The following is a 21,306-nucleotide window of genomic DNA, read 5'->3' on the forward strand; positions in this document are numbered from 1 at the left end:
TTTAGATGTTTATCTGACACGTCTCCCTCTTCACACGGGGACTTACCCTTAGGTTTACCCATTACTGTAGGTAAGATTTCAGGGTCCCAGGACTCATTCTGACTGCAGGGCATCCTGGGGTCTACACATCTGCAATCCTTCCATGAAAAGTAATTTTCCAGACGTGCACCCCTTTTCCACGGCTCTATCTTTGTGTTCATCTACCTTTTTTCTTGGATTCAGATTTGCTCCAGGTCTTTCCTGTGTAACATATTCAGGTGACAAGGAGGAGAGAGCCCACCTACAGCAAGACCTAAGGAAGGAGTCACATTTTCATGTGCTGCTAACTACCTATGAGGTATCTGTTTGTTTTTCTACAGCCAGAACTCTTAACCTGGGACCTTAGAAGTTGTAGAATCTACTGGAATTATATTTAATTTTTTTTTTGAGGGTTCATATTGTTCTGAGAAGAAGGTCTACTTTTATTAGATTCTCACAGAGAAGCTGTGAGCAAAGGAAGCGAAAGACCATTGTGCTCCAAGTTAGTTAGCTATTTCTCCCTCTCTGCCCTGGTGGATCAAAGGGGAAGGCTTCCCAGGTAGGTACTACTTGAGCTGCCTCTTGGCCGATGAGTAGAAGGAGGCAGGCAGGCAGGGGAAAGGGCTTTTTGGGCTGAGGCATCATCTCTTGTTACTGGAGGGTGGGAAAGGAGGACACTTAGTTCCAGTCCCTGTTTAAGTCCTTGTTCTTCAAGCTAAGACTGTCCAGGTCACTGTAAGCAAGACCTTCCACTCATTCATGCCTCCCTTTGTTTGTCTGTAAGATGGTGCTACTTAGAAGTTATGCTCAGAATTTCTTACGTAGTGAATGGATAAGACTTAGCTAAATCCTGTAGTTTAGGAGAGTTAATAAAAAGCTAGCTTATTAATACCAGAGTTATATCAATATCAGTCTTTGTAATGTGTCTTCCTTAATTTTACAGATTTGCTTGAAAGATGCATTGTTTCTAAAGTCGTGAGTATGTTGCACTACTTCAGAAATTGTCTTAAATGTATCGTGAAAGTCATTTCTTTACTTCACATTTTAGCACTTTGTGTTTTATCCTGATGTGTCATCCGTGAGTCTTATCTGGTGTGTGGCGTGGCAGGAGTCTTACAGTCTAACCCCCTACTCTTTAGGTGTAAATCTGTGGTTTCATTACTTAACCTCTGTGAACCTCAGCTTCTTTATCTGTAAAATGGGGATAATGAAATTTTTACCTTGGATGTTTGTTGTGAGGATTAAATAAGATAAGGTATACGTGGTGGGTGGTTAATAGATACTAATTCTTTACATCACAACTTGCACAGACACCTTTCAGGACTGCAGTGTGGAGATTTTACTGCAACATAGCAGGTGAATTATTTGAGCCTTTTCCTGGAAGTATCCTAAAAGAGCAGTGAGTACTATAAAATTAGCTTTTTAGAAAGGGATTTTTAAGTATACTTCTTTCCAGTGAATTGGCTTTCAGGCCTCTCCTCAGCTTGTGAAGTACAGGAAACGTAGATGTAACTCTTAGTACTACCTGGCAATAGGGATGAGGTGTTGCAGTATGTGGTTAAGACAACAGTCACCATGTAAATCAAACAAGAGCTAGTTTTAGGTGAATAAGAAGTTATGTTAACAGAGTTTCATTCATGTGTAGTTATGACATGGTTAGGTGGGGTTTGCGTCTTTAATATTTAGAAACTTTTCAATGTGCTTTATCAATATTTTGAGTGTTATTTCCTATCCAGGTTCTTCTGAGTTGGATTTTTATTTTCATCTTATTTTGAAACACTAAAGGCTCAGTCATAGATTTCATGACTTCCATCTAGTGTTTTGTTTCACTTAAGTTTCATTTAAGTAAGCATATTACCTTACTTAGGAAAAGGATATGCATTCCCTCTCACTTCTTTTTTATTATTAATATCCAACTTAATATTTATTGAAGATCTGTCCCCTGGAAAGACACTGTTCTGGGAGTTATCAGCAATACCAGGAAAGTAAACCATAGAGTGACGCTAAGAGGACATAAACTCCAGTAGAGGGGTAAGAAGGGTAGAGGTATCCATAATACAAGGCAATATATTGGAAGTCTCAAAAGACAAGAAGATTGGGAGATAGATGTTATTGGGTACTTTACATAAATTATCCTATTTAATCTTCATGAAAACCCTAAGGTGGGTATTATCATCTGTTTTTTTTTTTTTTTTTAAATTTTATTTATTTATGGCTGTGTTGGGTCTTCGTTTCTGTGCGAGGGCTTTCTCTAGTTGTGGCAAGTGTGGGCCACTCTTCATCACAGTGCACGGGCCTCTCACTATCGCGGCCTCTCTTGTTGCGGAGCACAGGCTCCAGACGTGCAGGCTCAGTAATTGTGGCTCACGGGCCTAGTCGCTCTGCGGCATGTGGGATCCTCCCAGACCAGGGCTCGAACCCGTGTCCCCTGCATTGGCAGGCAGATTCTCAACCACTGCGCCACCAGGGAAGCCCTCATCTGTTTTATAGATGAGAAAGGTAAGAGATTAGGTGACCCATCCCAGGGCACATTGCTAGTAAATGGCAAAGCAGACATCCAAACCCACCACTCAGTGCTGGGGAGCTTCTTTATAAGAGAGCTTTACAAAGTATCTAGGTACACTGGAGTTTCACATTTTCAGCAGAAATACAGTCTTTCTATATTAGATCATCTGCCTTCAATCCATTCCAGGTGAATTTAAGAACCTAAATAGTAAAGAGACATCTATAATGTTTACTTAGTATGAACTCTAAGAACACGGATTTGTTCTTTTTTTTTTAATAGATCTTTATGGGAGTGTAGTTGTTTCACAGTACTGTGTTAGGTTCTGTTGCACACCAAAGTGAATCAGCCGTATGCACACACATGTCCCCATATTCCCTCCCTCTTGAGCCTCCCTCCCTATCCCACCCCTCTAGGTCATCGCGAAGCACCAGGCTGATCTCCCTGTGCTATGCTGCTGCTTCCCACTAGCTAACTATTTTACATTCGGTAGTGTATATTATGTCAATGCTACTCTCACTTCGCCCCAGCTTCCCCCTCCCACCCCGTGTCCTCAAGTCCATTCTCTGTGTCTGCCTCTTTATTCCTGCCCTGCAACTAGGTTCATGTATTTGGCAAAGTTATACTTTGTATTACAGTACTGCACACTCTGAGAACAGCCAGGGAGTGTAATGTAATCTTTGCCCTAAAGAGGCTCGTCATAGAGAGCTGAGGCTGTGCGTGTAACAATATGAAAAATCAGAAAATTTTTTGACAGCAGACTTACAAAATCTTTGGATCAAGGGGACTAGAAGTTACTTTGTCCTACTTTCTGTTCAGTGCTGGAATTCCCTCTGCCTCATCCTCTCCAGGGAACATCCCTTGGCATGTCCTTTGATGAGTGACTTGACCTCCTTCTTTCACTGAGCCCAGATCCACCTCCCTGAAGTCTGTTTCATTGAATACACTTTTTATTGGATGCTTGCGGTGTGTAAAAACCTGAATATCTAGTTCTTAGTACCTTAATAATGGCATAATAATCTTAATAGGTTAATACCTAATTTATTTTGAATGCTAATTCAGACAGGAGCCAGGCACTGTACTGCAGCTGCTTTCACACCTTATCTCGTGACCAGTGTCCAACATCAGTTGCACTCTTATTCTTTGTTATCCTTCAGTGCAGCCCCTGGTCTTGCTACCCAGCAGGAATGATCCCAATTCCTGCTGGATTTTTACCCGTTTTTTGGATTTTCTTTGTGGCCTCAGGAAGAAGGCTTCCTCCTCGTAAGGCCAACCTCTGCTCAATATCTTCCTCTAATATTTGAGGGATTTTTATTTCCATACCTACTGTCTTCCCAATATTCTGCTTTACTTGTATATACATTTAGTTTTTTAAGTATAAAAATAATGTAATGGCAGTATAGAATGTTTACAAATGAAATAAAAAGTTAAAAACCTTATAACTTCCACTTTATTATCTTTTGCATGTTTTTCACATTTGTGAAAAAGATATATAATACCTTTTTTAGTTATAGAGGCCTGTATATTGTAACATAATCATATTTATCATTTAAAATGCTGTATTTCGTCACCCATTATTGGACCTATTATTATTATTTTCAATTTTTTTGCTGTTTTAAATAATGGAGCTTGGAACATATTCATACATACATATTTTTCCATATTTTGAATTTTTTTGGTGGGAAAAACAGCTTCCCAGGAGTATATGCAGAGGATGTGCTTTTATGACTACAGCCTCTTGAGAGTTTGTGGTCGTAACTGTTATGCTGCAGAAGTGCTCCGGCACGGCTACCAACGACTGCCACATTAACAGAGACAGTGATGTATCCTACTGTGTAACATTTGATCCTGTTCACCACGTCCCCATCTTAAAATCATACTCTTTTAGCTACTGTGACACCAGTGTCTCTTGGCTTTTCTTCTGGGTCTGAAGCTCAGTTCTGCCTCATACTAGCTTTATGACCTTGACCAAGTCATCTATCTTTCTGAGCTTTAGTCTGTGTTGGTAAAATGGGCGCAATAATGTCTGCTTACTTTATATTTTTGGTTTAAATAACATACCTCAAGCCCCAAGCTGAGTGTCTGGCACATAGTAGGTGGTCATAAGTGTTTTCTTTTGCTTTATGTCTCCAACTCCTTTCTTTCTGCCTTCAATGCACAGATCTTTCCCATAAATTTCCTTAATTTTACTACCTTATCCAGATTGTCTTATGTACATGGTTAGCTCTCAGATAAGAAGGCAATTTGGGTGTGTTTCTAATAGAATGGACTTGCTATTAGTCTTCCTAGCAATAGTCATGGTTTTGTAGTAAGACTTTTGGTTGTGAGGTATATGTTTGAGTTACATAAAACTGAAAGCTTGGATTTTTCCCTCACAGCTTCCCTTGGAGTGTTCTTGTTGTGGATGAAGCTCACAGGTTGAAAAACCAAAGCTCCTTGCTGCATAAGACACTTTCAGAGGTAAACTCCCAGGATACTCTTAGCTTTTATATAACTCCCTTTTAAAAAATATTAGTTTAGTCCTGTATAAAGCCAATTCAGTTGAAATATTTTTTTTCAGTGAGATTTCTGCAGGGCTCAGTGAACATTTATGGTGACAAGTAGTACTTAATATGGCTTAACTTCTTCCTCTTGTCTTTTACACAGGAGGTGATGTTTACTAAAATCTGGTTATCAAATGAGTAAGAGTCTACCCCAGGAAAATACATTGTATTTTTGGAAATGTTTCAACTTGTCTTTTTTTTTTTTTTTTTTTTTTGCGGTACGCGGGCCTCTCCCTGTTGTGGCCTCTCCTGTTGCGGAGCACGGGCTCTGGATGCGCAGGCTCAGCGGCCATGGCTCACGGGCCCAGCTGCTCTGCAGCATGTGGGATCTTCCCAGACCGGGGCATGAACCCATGTCCCCTGCATCGGCAGGCAGACTCTCAACCACTGCGCCACCAGGGAAGCCCTCAACTGTCTTTTTGATCTTCTTCAAAGAGGCAATTTCTTTAAAAATAATCTTACTGTAGTTTTTCTGTCTGCAGTAACAAACATATCTGACATATTGTACCCCTCCCCCATTTACCTGTTTAAAAAATTTGACAGTTTACGGAGTCGTGAAGAGACTGATTTCACACCGTTGAATAGTCCCTCCAATCTCTCCTGTCTTTGTCATACTTTTGAGTATGACACCCTTGATCTTATTTCATTCTCTTAATCTCTGGCACCATTCCGGCAAAATAGATGAGAAATGTCATTGTAGCCCTAGATATGCCCTCTATTCTGAGGAGCCAGTGGAACAGCTTGTGAGTATGAAGTGCCCTTCTCCTTGTTGACCTAGTAAAGGCTTATTCGTTCATGAGACCCCCACGTGTGAATGTCTGAGACTGTCACTGAATTTTGGTCCCTATCCTAAAATAGATCAATTAATAAATTTAGAGGTCTTCTGGAGAAAGTCTTAGGTTTTAATTCTATATTTATTGGCTAAAAGTTGCAGTTTTTCGTGTTAATGCAGATATGGCCACTGTCTATTATTAGCACAGTCTCAAAGATTGCTGTCCATTAGTGGGGGCCCCTCTGCTCTGTAGTGTCCTTTACGTTCTTTTTAGGGACTCATAACAGTATCTCTTTCCCAAGAGGTTGTCATATCCTGGCACCTAACCTTATAAGAGACTGCTTCATAAACTACCGTGCCAGTTTACTGATTTACTATGGGAGAAGAGAAGCAGGTGTAGTAAAAGGACCCTGAGCTTGGAGTGGGGGAAGCTAAAGTCTGTTGCCGGTTCCAGAGCCTCTTCTTCTTACTCATAAGGAAACTAAGGCTCAGAGGGGCTAAGTGAGGAAATTGTTCTGCATCATCTAAGTATTCCTTTTTAGGTGAGGTTTGAATTGCAGACAACTAGTTTGTCAGAAAAAAACACTCATTTTAATAATTTTAATTTTTTTTCTCTTCCGTTATGGTTTATTACAGGATATTGAATAGAGTTCCCTGTTTTATGCAGTAGGAACTTGTTGTTTATCGATTCTATGTGTAATAGTTTGTATCTGCTAATTCCAAACTCCCAATCTATCCCTCCCCCACCCCCCTTCCCCTTGGCAACCACAAGTCTGCTCTCTATATCTGATTACTCACATTTATTGATTGGTGGGGAGAAGGGTAGTGCCTTTTCCTCCTTCCTAATGGTGTTTTGAGCTTGTTTGTAAAAGTTGGAAGCAACCTAAACGTGAATATAAGGAATTGGTTATACAATTTATGCATATAGTACACTTACAAAGTAAGGCTGCCATGAAAAGTTATGCAGAAGAATATTTTAATAATGTAGAAAATATTTGCAAAATATTTTATACAAAAATGTTTACAAAATATTGTACACAAACAAATTGTCTCCGGACTTTTTTTTTTTTTATAAATTTATTTATTTATTTGTATTTGGCTGCGTTGGGTCTTCGTTGCTGTGCGCGGGCTTTCTCTAGTTGCTGCGAAGGGAGGGTTACTCTTTGTTGCATTGCACGGGCTTCTCATTGCAGTGGCTTCTCTTGTTGCGGAGCAAGGGCTCTAGGTGTGTGGGCTTCAGTAGTTGTGGCACGCGGGCTTAGTTGCTCTGAGGCATGTGGGATCTTCCTGGACCAGGGCTTGAACCCATGTCCCCTGCATTGGCAGGCAGATTCTTAACCACTGTGCCACCAGGGAAGCCCCATCTCTGGACTTCTTTTTTTTTTTTTTTCCCGAGTATAAGTTTTGATGCCAAGATGGACACTGCTTTGAATAAAAATGTTAACCCATGTGATAGTGTAAGTTGATTTTAGTGACTGACAACCTTGATTATCTTTGTTGACCTCATTATTTTAGTCACTTTAGTTCTTTGCTTGGTGAGCACATATTTTAAAAATGTGATTTGGTTATTGGAAACCTTTATTGTTGAACTACTATGAAAACACTGTCCTACAAGCAGAGCAGGCATGAATGGACATTGATTAGACAATTTAAAAAGAAACGAAAAAAGGGAGAGTGCCCCCCCAAAAAAGATTTTGAAATCAATTTTAATTGATTGTGTCGTTTCATTTATCACCTTTTCTTATTTCAAAAGCATTGTCTCCTTTTTTTAATTTAATTTAATTTTTAAAATTTTTGGCCGCACTGTGTGGCTTGTGGGATCTTAGTTCCCTGACCAGGGATTAAACCTGCACCCTTGGCAGTGAAAGCACGGAGTCCTAACCACTGGACTGCTGGGGAATTCCCCAAAGCAGTATCTTCTTATGACCCCCTCCCAAATCAAAATACAGAAACACAAGAAGAAAAGTGAATGCTACCAAAAATCCTACTCCACTGCATATGTTAACATTTGGTGTATATGCTGCCACATCCTTTGCAGTGCTGTGTATACCCAAACATAAATATGCATATATATTGTTTAAAAAATAAAAATATATTACTTTAAATATCAAAGTACAGTGTATATGTGTATCTATATAGATACATACACTCATACATAATGTATTTTGATGTTTAACATATATACATAGGATATGGCTTTCTCTTGGTGCTGTATTATTTAACTCAAGTGGTCTAAGTTCTTGTTAATGTTAGTTCAGAGGTTGTCCTTTGCTTTACCTAATATCTGTTGTTATTGTTTTTCCTAACCTTTTACTTCATTAGTCTATTATTCTTGGTGTTCCCATCTTTTGCTCAAAATTTAAAGAGTTTGTTTCCATTTTGGACTCTATATGGTCCAGAAATGTCCAGAAGTCTTGATGCCTTGCATTGGCTGCACCTGTAAAGTTTTACAAAAGGACATTCTTTTAAAAGAGATATTCTTGCTTCTTGCTTATAGTGGTGGGTCCTGCTGCTATTGCTTTGGGCTTCTCAGACTGCTTGGGTATATGCTGTGTGTTTGAATTCACACATAGATTGAATAACAGTACCCATATTCAATACTCATGCAGTACTTCAGCGTTCAAAATATGATTTTACTTACCTTATAATGGTATCTCCTTCACAGGATTATTACCCTTTCTTACAGTCGAAATTGAAGAGGTATTATTTCCTACATCAAACAGTTATATACATTTTGAACCTGAGCCTTCTGATTTCATGTCCCTTTAGTCATTTCATTAAATCATGCCTCTCTTTGTAAAGGCTGTGATGGGTAACTCAGTCTTGCTTTCCAGGGTTATGGATTTTTCACTTTCTTTATTTATATATTTGAGTTTTCAGTCGTCTTCAGTCTCCTGTTGACCGGAACTCCCATCCAGAACAGCCTTCGAGAGCTCTACTCTCTCCTCAGTTTTGTGGAGCCTGATCTCTTTTCCAAGGAGCAGGTGGAAGATTTCATTCAGCGTTACCAGGATATTGAGAAAGAGTCTGAGTCAGGTAAGTTCCCTTCTTACAAATCATGCCCAAGAGGTCTGGCCCAGAGACTTCCCTAGTGCATAAGGGTTATAGACAGAAAAGAAAGAGAATCGATAAACAGAGGACACCTTCTGGGGAGATACAGAGCCGCACAAAGGTAAGGTGATGTCAGAGCCCTCCTGCTGTTCCCAACTCCTGCTATTCATGACTCTCTTACTCGTTTGTTACATGATTCTATAGTCGCACTTATTTGGGTCATTTTCAGAAGAAATAATATCTGCTGATTTGCAGACCTTTTTTTTCCAACATGTAATTTCTATAAGGACATTGTTAACTTCTCACGCTACTCCCTGAGGCAGAAAAGTACATGGGTGCTATAGTCTGAAACTGTCATTCAGCTTTCCACAGCACTGGTGTTTCTTTTAACGCTGCACCAAAACCAAAAGTCTGGGATGGATGGTGGTGGAAGTACAGGGGGAAGCCTTCCTTGTTTGTACAGTCACCATTTGTAGTCTTCCTCTTGCACCTTTGCCCCCCTGCCTCATAGGATTGTCCTGTCTATCTCTGTGATATTATCCCAGGATGATTATTCAAAGCAAGTGGTAGGCATGCCAACTAGTGGGTATGTATCTACTAGGTGAGTGTGAGTTGGAAAGGCTCCTCACAGCAGAGATCCCCACACCACAGGCTGAAATTTACCTGGGGAACCTGCTCTGATTGTTCCCATGTTTAGGGTTGCTAGATAAAATATATGACACCCAGTCAAATATTACACAGAACATACTGATATTAAAAAAATTATTTGTTTATCAAATTCAAATTTAACTGGGCACTTGTATTTTTATTTGCCATATCTGGCAATCCTACATGCAGTGGAATTCCAATTTAGGCTAGTTTTCGAAGTTCACAACAGCTGGGGAAGGAACAAGGGCGTTGAAGTCAAAGAACTAAGTTTGAGTGCTAGCAACATTAGAGCCAGCTATGTGACTTTGGATAAGGGGTTTAATTCCTCTGAGCTTCACTTAACTTAGGTATACAGATAGAGACAATATTACCTATTGCCCTATATTTCTGAGCTGTTATGCTGATCAAATGCAAAAGTATCCTGGAAACAGACTAGCTCTATGCAAATGAAATTATTAGTAAGAATCAGAAGGAGCTGGAAAGAAGAACCCAATAAGGAAGAAACACTATGAAAAATTACCGTGCTGGCCTAGAACCCAGAATTGGCATGAAAATGAGAAACAAAAATAAACTGTTGTGAGCTTCCCTGGTGGCGCAGTGGTTGAGAGTCCACCTGCCGATGCAGGGGACACGGGTTCGTGCCCCGGACCGGGAAGATCCCACATGCCGCAGAGCGGCTGGGCCCGTGAGCCATGGCCGCTGAGCCTGTGCTCCGCAACGGGAGAGGCCACAACAGTGAGAGGTCTGCATACCGAAAAAAAAAAAAAAAAAAAAAAGGAAAACTGTTGTATGTTCTCTAGTAATTCATTGCCTTGGTCTTGCTTTTGTCCCACACTACTTGTGTGTGTGTGTGTGTTTCCCTCATACAGCAAGTGAACTATACAAACTCTTGCAGCCATTTCTGCTGAGGCGAGTGAAAGCTGAGGTAGCCACAGAGCTTCCCAAGAAGACGGAAGTAGTGATATACCATGGCATGTCAGCGCTGCAGAAAAAATACTACAAGGCCATTTTGATGAAAGACCTAGGTAATCAGAGGGCACTTGTCCATTTAGAAACTAAATGAGGATGTGATTTGCATGCAAGGAAATATTTTATAATCACACTCACTTTGTATAGCAAGACTATGGGATGGAATTTTGTATTCTGAATAATATTCGGGTCAGCTGCAGAGTATCTTTAATATAACTCAGACTTTATTGGTTGGTGCATTTGTGAAATTTCCTCCCCATCCCCCTGCTCCTGGTTTTCTTTATTGCCTTTAGTTAAGCAAACTCTTCTAGGTGTCCCAGTCATGCCTTTCATTTTCCTATCCTGACACATATTTAACACATTGCAAAACGTTTCGGTTAAATCATATTGGGTTGGCCAGAAAGTTCATTTGGGTTTTTCTGTAAGACGTTACCCGAAGGAACTTTTTGGCCAGCACAGTACTCTCTGGAAGGAATCGGGACTGGGAAGGGAGAGATAGGGATAGACAGATCTCTTAATTTGCACTGTTTTGTCCCTTGGCTCCAGAATAGCAGATGAAGAAGGAAATTTAGAATTCTGCAAAAGAGTAACAAAGTACCCCCGAGTTTGTTTTATAGTTAGGCTTCTTTCTTGAAACAAGGTGATGGTTAAGAAAACGTTATATCGATGTGCTATTAATTCTTAATGCGATCCAGTGAAATTTGGGAAGTTAATATAGGTTTGAAAGATATATTATTGAAATGAGTAAGGTTATGTATGGAAACTTAGAGGGTTTTTTCTGTTGTTTTCCAGTAGTCCATCTCTCTCTCTCTCTCTCTCTTTAAAATTTCAGACGCGTTTGAAAATGAGATGGCAAAGAAAGTTAAACTTCAGAATGTCTTGTCCCAGCTTCGAAAGTGTGTGGATCACCCATATTTATTTGATGGTGAGGCAGTGCCCTTTTTTCCCACATTACTTTTTGTTGTCATTTCTGTGGCCAACTTCACAGCAGAATTCTTCAAAAGATTTGCCTATACTTACTGTCTATTTTCCCCCATTTTCTCCTGTTAATGTTTCATGTTGATATTATCTTATGTATTGTTCATATTCAGATTTCTTCAGTTGTCTCCTAAACATCCCTTATGACTTTGTTTTCTTTTTTCTTTTCTTTTTTTAAAGTAATTTTATTTTTGTTTTAGATACAATGGGAAAACACAGGAGAATTTTAATCAGAGGAGTGACATTATCTGATTTACATTTTTTTATTGTTTTGAGCTACGGACACTTAAAAAAGAAACAACAGCAAAAATGAAACAAACAATCCAACCCCCAAAACAGCAGGTGCAGAAAGGATAACATATCCATCCCCCATCCCCTCCCACCATGAAGACCTCCTCCCTTTGTTGGGAGGAGAGTGACATCGTTATACTCAAAGGCAGAAATTGGAGAATGCTCTCATTCTCTGTACAAATTCTCTATTCTGTACAAATAGGCCTCGTTAAACACAATTCTCATTCTCCTTAGCCTTTCCCACATAGTGTGGTTCCTTTTTCACAATTGCCTCTCTTTGTTCAGCACAATAGAAAAGTGTTTAAATTTTGCCACTTTTCTGGGTCTTTCTTCATTTCCTTAGGAGAGCTCCCTGTGTCATGTAAAAACTTATGGGAGATAATGTGTATACTTCTCTCCTGTGAATCTGTCTCGTGTCTGTCTTTTTTTTAAATTCAAGATCTAGTCATAGATCAAGCATTGCATTTGTCTTTTTTTTTTTTTTGCGGTACTCGGGCCTCTCGCTGTTGTGGCCTCTCCCGTTGCGGAGCACAGGCTTCGGATGTGCGGGCTCAGCGGCCATGGCTCACGGGCCCAGCTGCTCCGCGGCATGTGGGATCTTCCCAGACTGGGGCACAAACCCATGTCCCCTGCATCGGCAGGCGGACTCTCAACCACTGTGCCACCAGGGAACCCCTTTTTGTCGTTTTTTAAAAATTTAATTCACTTATAGTTTTGAAGAATCAGGGCAGGTTGTTTTATGGGATGTCTCATAATCTGAATTTATCTGATCATTTCTTTTTTTTTAACATCTTTATCGGAGTATAATTGCTTTACAGCGTTGTGTTAGTTTCTGCTCTATAACAAAGTGAATCATTATCTGATCATTTCTTTATGATTGGATGCCCCTTGGTCTTGAACCCACTTGTTGAGCCTTTTATCACTACCATTCCTAGTTCACCAGTGGTCTCTGAGTGGCTCAACCAATAGTTGTCAGTTCACATTTTAATCAATCTCTCAAAACCTTGACGTAATTGATTGCGTCTTGAAACACCTTTATCCTTTGGCTTCTGGGACAATACTTTGTCTCGCTTTTCCACCTGCCTTACATCTGCTCCTTCTCAGCCTCCTTTGCTGCTTCCCTTTCATCTTATGGATGTCTGTAAATTTCCCTCTTAAGTGCTACTTTAGTTGCATTCTATACATTTTGATATGTAGTGTTTTCATGTTCATTCAAAAAAAATTTTTTTTTTAAATTCACTCTGATTGGTAGCCTTTGGGACCATTCCAGACTTTTTGTGGCTCTGAGGGCTCTGTTATTGATAGGATCAGTGTGGAGGGTTTGCCAAGTCATCTTAAGGAAGTCTTTGCCAAGTAGCAGTATGAATTGTTTTAAAATGTCACAGAATCTTAATTAGGTGCATATCAGAGCTTTTTTTTTTAAGAGATGGTGCATTGGGAACATGTAGATTTTGAAGGAAGCCCTCCAGGTTATTCTACTATCCCCACCTTGAGAATGACTCATTTATACATCTAAGCCTATTTCTTGATTTGTTTTCTAGAGTGAGAGCCTGAAGATTTCAATTTTGGGTCTCTTTGGTCTTTAGCATCAGCTTCCTAAAGAGTGGGTTTCTTCCTTGGGTAAACATTTCTTAGGCATATTGGGTGTGCCAGGCTCTGTGATTGATGTTAGGCAGTGCTGAGATCATCACGTAAAAAATAATTATGAAATGCCTCAAAGAGATATGAGACTTGGGCCCTTTATCAGTTAGAAGGAGCTTGGCCTCTCTGTAGCCTCGGCTATTGGCTTTTCTGTTCAGTCTGCCCTGACTGGGGATACATTTACGGGGAGTGCGTTCTTTCTTTTCCAGGTGTGGAACCAGAGCCTTTTGAAATTGGAGGTCACCTGATAGAGGCCAGTGGGAAACTTCACCTTCTGGATAAGCTGCTGGCATTCCTGTATTCCAAGTAGGTGGTAGTTTCATATTTTCTGCTCTGAGCTGGTGACTGTTAAAACCAGAATAAGGAACAACTCACTGGTTTCTTGAGACTAATCCCAATTCTCCTTTTTTCAAGACCCTGATTCAGGTTCCATCTTCTCTGCAACTACAACCGCCGCCCCCGCCATTCCATTCCATCCCATCCCACACCATCCCCTCCATAATCATCCTTTCCTTTCCTGATTTCATACAGCACTTAGGATCCTAATCCAGTGCTTGGCAATGTGCTGCCTTAATCTGCTGTCTGGTTAATTGCTGTATATTAACCATCTCACTCCAGCTATATTTAGTTCCACAGGGACAGAGATAACATCAAGCATTTCTTGTTTCATTTCCTGCTGGTACCTTGCATTGAATTGGCACATAATCAGTGCTTAGTAAATATTTACTTCTGTTAACTGTGGGGCTTGGTTTGAACCCAGGGAGAACTTGGGGACTCTTTCCCTGAGACATGGGTCGGGCATCGGATGACCAAGTCACTTCTGGAGCCTTTACAGGTTCTGCTAAGTGTTCAGTGGTCTGGTGTCCAGCCTGTATCTGATCTTTCTGATCCCCAGAGGGACAGAGGAGTCTAGAAAAATCCTAGTTTCCCAAGGATTTCAAAGTTATCCCTTAGGGACAACTGACCCAAGAAGGCCTGAACCAACCTAAAACCTCAGATTTGGCAAAACTGTCCAGCATTAGGAATGTGCAAGTCAAATAACTGCACATCTTACTATATTTTATTGGCTATGATGTATCTACTCTAAGTGTCTTAGTGTTGGAGAAGGACCTGTAAATATCTTCTCTCCAACCTTTTCCTTTCACAGGTGATGAAACAGGCCCAGAGAAGTTGTGTGGCTTGTCTGAGGCCACCACAGCTAGCAAATGACAGAGATGGGATTAGAACTGAGGTCCTCAATTTTAAGTTCAGTGCGATTTCTACCAATCCGGGGCTAGAGTCTTGAAGGAGTTGTTCATAATTGTTCATCTACACCCATTGCAAAATCAGATTAAATTAGCTTTCCTAATGAGAATGTTGTTTTGACAGTGCTGTGCTTCTTTGTTTACACAAACTTTTTTTCTTTTTCATTAGTTATCTACTTTATACATAGTATCAATAGTGTATATATGTCAATCCCAATCTTCCAATTCATCCCACCCCTCCCTTTCCCCCCTTGGTGTCCATATGTTTGTTCTCTACGTCTGTGTCTCTATTTCTGCTTTGCCAATGAGATCATCTATACCATTTTTCTAGATTCCACATATATTTGTTAATATGCGATACTTGTTTTTCTCGTCTTGACTCACTTCACTCTCTGTGATGGTCAGATAATGGCTGATAGCATGGGGCTCTAAGCTTGACTTTGTTTTTTTGTTTTGGTTGTACTGCGCAGCTTGTGGGATCTTAGCTCCTCAACCAGCAGTGAAAGCACAGAGTCCTAACCATTGGACCGCCAGGGAATTCCCTTGAATTTGTTCTTGACTTAATCCATTTTACCTCCTCCTTTCCTCTCTCCTCTCCCTACATAAATTTTCTCATGTATCACATGGGATATGAGATGCCACCTGCCCCTTGCTTCTCTAAAGTGATGTTTCTCAGAATTTTTAACCAATAATGCTATACATTGAAAGGATAGTAACTTTCACCCCCAAGTAGAGAAGAGCTATATAGATTGCCAACCACAAGCTCTTTAGGGTTATCAATTTTTGTTTTGTTTTTTGTACATTTGAATTTTGCATTTTTCTCTTCACAAATCTTTTTTATTTTGCTGTTAAAAGTGTATATTTCTTTCCATTTAGTATTTGACATCCTAGAAAGAGGTGTCTTGGTTATCCAGTCTTCCTACACCCTCTGGTGCATTGACACATGCTCCTGGGAATATCCCCACTCTAGTTTGAGAACTGCTCTAAGGATACAGCTACATGTGCAGTTAATATCCTTACATAAAGCATTTTGCATTACTGAAGAAGTCTCTGTAAATGATTATGACATTTATATTTCTGCTTCAGTATTTCATTTCTTTATAAACTTGCATTCTTTGGTAAGTGTCACCTGAGCGAAACCCACCTTAAATACTATCAGAATTGGCAGTTTTCCTTTTCTTTTTCTTGCCAGGGGCCATCGAGTTTTACTTTTCTCTCAAATGACCCAGATGTTGGATATTCTCCAAGACTACATGGATTATAGAGGTGACATCCCTTGACCACTACATTGCTCAAGACTTTTAGACTTTTAACAGTCCAGATAGGCCCCTGAAGAGTTACCTGGGGTGTGGGGCTGTTACAGAGGAAAGCAGTGTAAGAACAGTATTCAGAACCAAAGGAAGATTGCTTACAGTAGGGGCATGCCTGTATATGAGAAGGGACAAATTAGCATTTGGTTTTGAGCTGACAGTGTTTAATTCCACAGAGAATACTTGGAAATGGTTAATGTTTCTCTGTTTTCTCCCTCTGTGTGAAGGCTACAGCTATGAGCGTGTGGATGGCTCCGTGAGAGGAGAAGAGAGACACCTGGCCATCAAGAACTTTGGACAGCAGCCCATCTTTATTTTTCTCCTGAGTACCAGGGCAGGTAGGCCGCATAGACACTGACCAAAGCAGACAAATAAGGGGTGACACGGTACCTTTACGTCCTAACCATTAGTATGTTCTTCCTTAATTCTCTGAAAGGTGAGGTTATTACTGAGGAGTGTAAAAAAGGGGGAACTGAGGCAGATGACATCAGTTTATCCAGGTGCTGGACTTTTAGTGTGGTGTTCTTTTCTATCCAACTGATCTAAGCTTTCATCTCATCAAGGAAGTAAGGCTAAAACCTGGGGTCATTGGAAGGTAATTCTAATCTGCTTTGACTATTGACCTGGGATTATCCTGAAAGATTCCTATGATTTTCTGCAAAATTTTAGTCACATTTGATAGAGACAGCTTACCTTCCCAGCCATGAAATGAGATAGCAACCTGTCTACTAGTTGTCCTTCCTACAAGTAGCTCTTGAATAGTGTTGTAAAAGCTTAATAAAAATCTAGTGTTAAAAAATGTGATAATGGAATTGCCAGCTTGTTAGAATTATTTATAACATTGCCTGTATAAACTTGTTAAAAATATTATACATGACATTTATAGTGTTTTACCAGTTACAGAATGTTTTCATTTCTTTAAATAATACGTCAGCTCTTGGAGATGAAATTATTCTCATGTCATGGAACAAGCAGACCTTAAGTTAGTTTTAAACTCATAGAATCTTAAGTTTCATTATTTTATTTTTTGTGGACCTAAATCTTGATGGAATAGATGCAGGAGCTCTGAAGGGATATGTGTCCTCTATAAATAAAGGGAGATCAATATCTTTATGAGAAGAGAGTTCAGGCTTACTTAGTAAGCATTTATTAAGCACCTAGTACTATAGGGTATAAAAAAGAAGTGTTAGATATACTCCTTGACCACAAGGAGATTGTTCTGCCTGTGTACGTCTCACCTCTGTATTGTGAAGATCTGGTCAGATTCATTTGACCCCACTTGCTTCCAAGATCATCGACTGCACCCTGGATCTCAGCCATTTGTTCCTGTCATTAGTTGTCTCAGGAGTAGACTTAGGAGAGACCGAAAGGATCAGGGCAAACATCATCACTGTTGGGAAAACAGCCCTAGTTATGCTTTACTGATTTCATCATCTTCATATTCAGAGAGCAGCATTGTTTGAAACATCTAAAATTAGGAAGAAAGAGATCTCTGCTTTTCAGCTAATCTCCTTGGAGTACTCAGAATTAGTTGAGACACAGTGATCTTTTAGAAGCGAAAGCAGTTCTGGACATGAGTCTTTTCCAAACACTGTCCTGTTTGCTCTTGCTTTTTAGCTGTAGATTTGCATCATTATCATTTATTCAGCAGTTTCCCTCCAACTTTCAAATATTTCTGATTGATTCATATCGCCACCAGGTGGCAGTGATAGCTCATGAATATGTCCCAAAGAAGTCTGGCTACAACTTATTTATAAAATATCACCCCTTCATGAAGAAGAGTTGAACTTAGGCAACATTAACCCAAGAAGAAGAAGAAAATTTTTAGGGAGCACACTTTAATGAAACAAGTGCCTGGGAGGTATTATGGAATAGTGGGTAAAAAGCATAGGCTCTGGAGCCAGACCATGTGGCACCGAATCTGGTACTTTCTCTTTCCAGCTGTGCAACTTCCAGTAAATCCCTTAACCTCTCTGTGCTTCCATTTCAACATCTATAAAATGAGCATAATAACAGTAACTGCTCATAGGATTGTTGCGAGGATTAAAGGAGTTAATATATGTAAAGTGCTTATTGAAACAGTGCCTGGCAAGGAGTAAAGCACAGCACCCGGGTAGCCATCATTATTACTAAGTATAATTTAGCATCTCGCAGTAATCAGTCTTTATTATCTCTTTATTCCAACTTTAATTTTATATGAAGGGTTTAATTAGAATATTCCTGCCTGGCTTGTCTTGAGATCCAGCATAGAGACAGTAGCCTGTCTCAAAAGTTAGTCCTTAATTTTGGCTCTTGGAACAAGCCGTTTCAGGCTTGCTTGTTTCAGCAACGAGCTGTAACGACCCTGCAAAGAGGGAGTCAGTTTTGTACTTGTTTCCACATTAATCAAAGAGAAGGCTGTAATTTGCCTTCATGGTTCTCTTAATTAATTCCTGTAGTCCAAGGAGCCTCCGCAGCCCTTTTCTTACAGCGCTGAAGAAAGACCGGAAAGTTGTCCCAGGGAGTGTTCTTGTCCTTTGGTTGGTTTTGTTACCTTGTCTTTGATTAATGTGGAAACACATACAGAAGAGACTTAACTGAAGTTTTCTCCAGTCAGAGGGAGGTAGCTTCCCCTCTCCTCTTGGGAGTGTAATAAATGGCGTATCCCCTCTTCTCATTAACTTGTATCGGGGGTCTTACTGCTTAGTTGTACCTTGCAGTGGACGTTAAGAGCTCTTCTCTTAATGTTGCCCACAGCAGACCTCACTCATACTTAAAACTGGTTCTGAAAGAGCTTGTGGCCTTTTCTATAGACGATTCTAAACAAATTGCAATGAAGATTTTTAAACAGAAGAGATTTAAGATGGCTTCAGGGCATGAACTTAAGTACCCACTTTTGCTCCTTGCCCCTGCTGCCCTCATTCTGTTCCTTTCAGTCGTTAAACTTTCCCAAGTCAGGTGATAGGAGCCCAGGTAGGACTTTTAACCACTCCAAGGCTCTGTCTGGAGTTGGGGATGGGGGTGTCAGTTTGAAGGATGAAGCCAATTGTTTTGGCTGCTCTCGGTTTATCAATCTGGCCACTGTAGCCCTGCGTCTTTATTGTCTGGTCCCTAGCCCATGTGCTGCTGATAACATTCTTTTCTGCATTGTTTTCAGGTGGAGTTGGCATGAACTTAACGGCAGCAGATACCGTGATTTTTGTTGATAGTGATTTCAATCCGCAGAATGACTTGCAAGCAGCTGCCAGGGCTCACCGAATTGGCCAGAACAAGTGAGAGATTTAAGCATAGCACGGTCCCACTTCCTTGGCTCCTGAGCAGTTCTGGGTTGGGGAGGAAGGTGAAGAGTTTGGGCTGGTGACAGTCCTAGACTGGAGGGCGAGAGACTGCTAGGTTTTAGCCCAGCTCTGTTGCTCACTCACGAGTAGTACTGGGATGGGCATGTTATTATTCCATACTTGCTTTGTTAAAAAGAGCAAAGTCGGGCTTCCCTGGCGGCGCAGTGGTTGAGAGTCCGCCTGCCGATGCAGGGGACATGGGTTCGGGCTCCGGTCCGGGAGGATCCCACATGCCGCGGAGCGGCTGGGTCCGTGAGCCATGGCCGCTGAGCCTGCGCGTCCGGAGCCTGTGCTCCGCAACGGGAGAGGCCACAACAGTGAGAGGCCCGCGTACCACAAAAAAAAAAAAAAAAAAAAGTCAAATTGTGAAAGGACTAGAAGGAAGCTTTAGAAGTTATTTATCTCATCCTTCCTGAGTTAAGGTCTAATTCAGTTAAAAAATGAAGTTATGGCTTTATGGAGCTAAGCTAAAAAGATAAGTCTTACCCTTTGGCCTGAGGATGATTTAGATCTCCCAAAAGTTTTCCTCCACCACAGATAAGGAGCCCCAGTTATGGCCATCTCATCATCCCTCCCTTGACTTTTTTGGAAAGGTTCAGTGAGAATTAGAGGCCGGATCTGTCTAACAAATGCCCAGGTTCACATACAACCACTTCCCTTTAGTTGTACCCTGAACATGGCATTTTGGGTTTGTTTTCTTTTAGGTGTATTGACCTTGCATGCTTGTGCCCTTCTTTGCAGACCCTTCTATGTTAGCGCGTTCCTTTCCTTTGACTTCTGTCCAGGTCCGTTAAAGTCATTCGGCTGATTGGCCGAGACACTGTGGAAGAAATAGTCTGTAGGAAAGCAGCCTCCAAGCTGCAGCTCACCAACACCATCATAGAAGGGGGCCATTTTACTCTGGGAGCCCAGAAACCTGCTGCGCATGCTGACCTCCAGGTAAAACGTATTCTTCACTTTAGAATATGTCCTGGTGTTAGTCAGTGCTCCTGTGGATGAGAAAGTAAATGAATTAACCACCCACTCTCCCCAACCACACATTTGTTCTCTGGCCAAATTCCTACCGGCCATCGTATCTACTGTGTGCAAGCTGCTGTGGGAGCGAAAATGAATCTGATATATAAAGGCAGAAAAATACAGAATGAGGATGGGCTTTGGATCCCTCTGCTTGGATTCAAATCCAAGCCTTGCCACTTATTGGCTGAGTGGCTTTGAGCAGATCTCTTAACCTTTGTTTTTCTAAAAGTGAGGATACCACAAGTTACCTCAGGGGGCCTTCAGAGAATTAGATAAACAGCTCAGCATAATAAATAATGATTAATCTCATACCTCCATCTTAACCCCAAACCCTTTGATCAGCGCTCTACATCACCTTCTTCATACTCAGAGGAAGGTGGACAAGATCAGGAATTCAAAATTATGCCATAGGAAAAATAGACGAAAGAACTAGAGTTAATTGCTTGAAGAAGGGGACGCAGGATAGGAAGCAAGTGCTGGCCTGGAAGACTTTAGAAAAAGCTGTCTTCTGGAAGACGGCTTAGAGATATTCTGTAGCAGCCCTTGGGTTAAAATTAGAACCCATATTATGATATATCCCAGGTTCTCCCATTTTGACCCAGGGATAAGGGGCTGGAAGTGGAGAGACCAACTCCTAGGATACTGGAAAGATCCAGGTGTGAAGTGAGTAATAGACCTCTGATGGGGCAGTAGCAGTGGGAGGGTCTGGAGTGAGCAACATTACAAAAGAAGAAATGACAGGAGTCGGCTGCTTAGAGGTGGGAAGCTAGGGAGATGGAAAATTCAAAGATGTCTGTAAGGTCTTAACCCTGGATGATGAGGATAGAAATTAGGAAGAAAGAAGGTAGGCAGAGTTTTAGGAAGGGAAGATAATTTATGCTTTAGTCAACAGTTTGCAGTAAAAAATAAAATATAAACAAAACTATTATTAGAGGAAAACCCAGAGACAAAAATTTCATTTGCAAAAGTTTGTAAGAGAGTAGGTTTTAAAGGGACTAGTTTAT

The 21,306-nt window shown here is 40.7% G+C and overlaps 1 protein-coding gene across 5 annotated transcripts in view; it reads left to right on the forward strand.

Moving 5' to 3' along the window:
• Positions 1-21,306, forward strand: part of CHD1L (chromodomain helicase DNA binding protein 1 like) — a 51,601-nt gene that overhangs the window by 11,059 nt on the left and 19,236 nt on the right. For 2 of the 5 annotated variants that reach the window (XM_065898226.1, XM_065898227.1), the window contains 11 exons: positions 223-337; positions 962-993; positions 4,900-4,981; positions 8,710-8,872; positions 10,405-10,560; positions 11,337-11,429; positions 13,624-13,720; positions 15,851-15,924; positions 16,196-16,306; positions 19,105-19,219; positions 20,071-20,224. In XM_065898226.1, coding sequence (XP_065754298.1) covers positions 223-337; positions 962-993; positions 4,900-4,981; positions 8,710-8,872; positions 10,405-10,560; positions 11,337-11,429; positions 13,624-13,720; positions 15,851-15,924; positions 16,196-16,306; positions 19,105-19,219; positions 20,071-20,224 — 1,192 coding nt within the window. Of the gene's footprint in view, positions 1-222; positions 338-961; positions 994-4,899; positions 4,983-8,701; positions 8,873-10,404; positions 10,561-11,336; positions 11,430-13,623; positions 13,721-15,850; positions 15,925-16,195; positions 16,307-19,104; positions 19,220-20,070; positions 20,225-21,306 lie in introns of all 5 variants that reach the window. The other 3 variants (XM_065898225.1, XM_065898228.1, XM_065898229.1) reach the window with 3 other exon arrangements.

The sequence above is a fragment of the Phocoena phocoena genome, chromosome 1 (genome assembly GCF_963924675.1).
Source record: "Phocoena phocoena chromosome 1, mPhoPho1.1, whole genome shotgun sequence".
In the NCBI taxonomy this organism is placed as follows: Eukaryota; Metazoa; Chordata; class Mammalia; order Artiodactyla; family Phocoenidae; genus Phocoena; species Phocoena phocoena.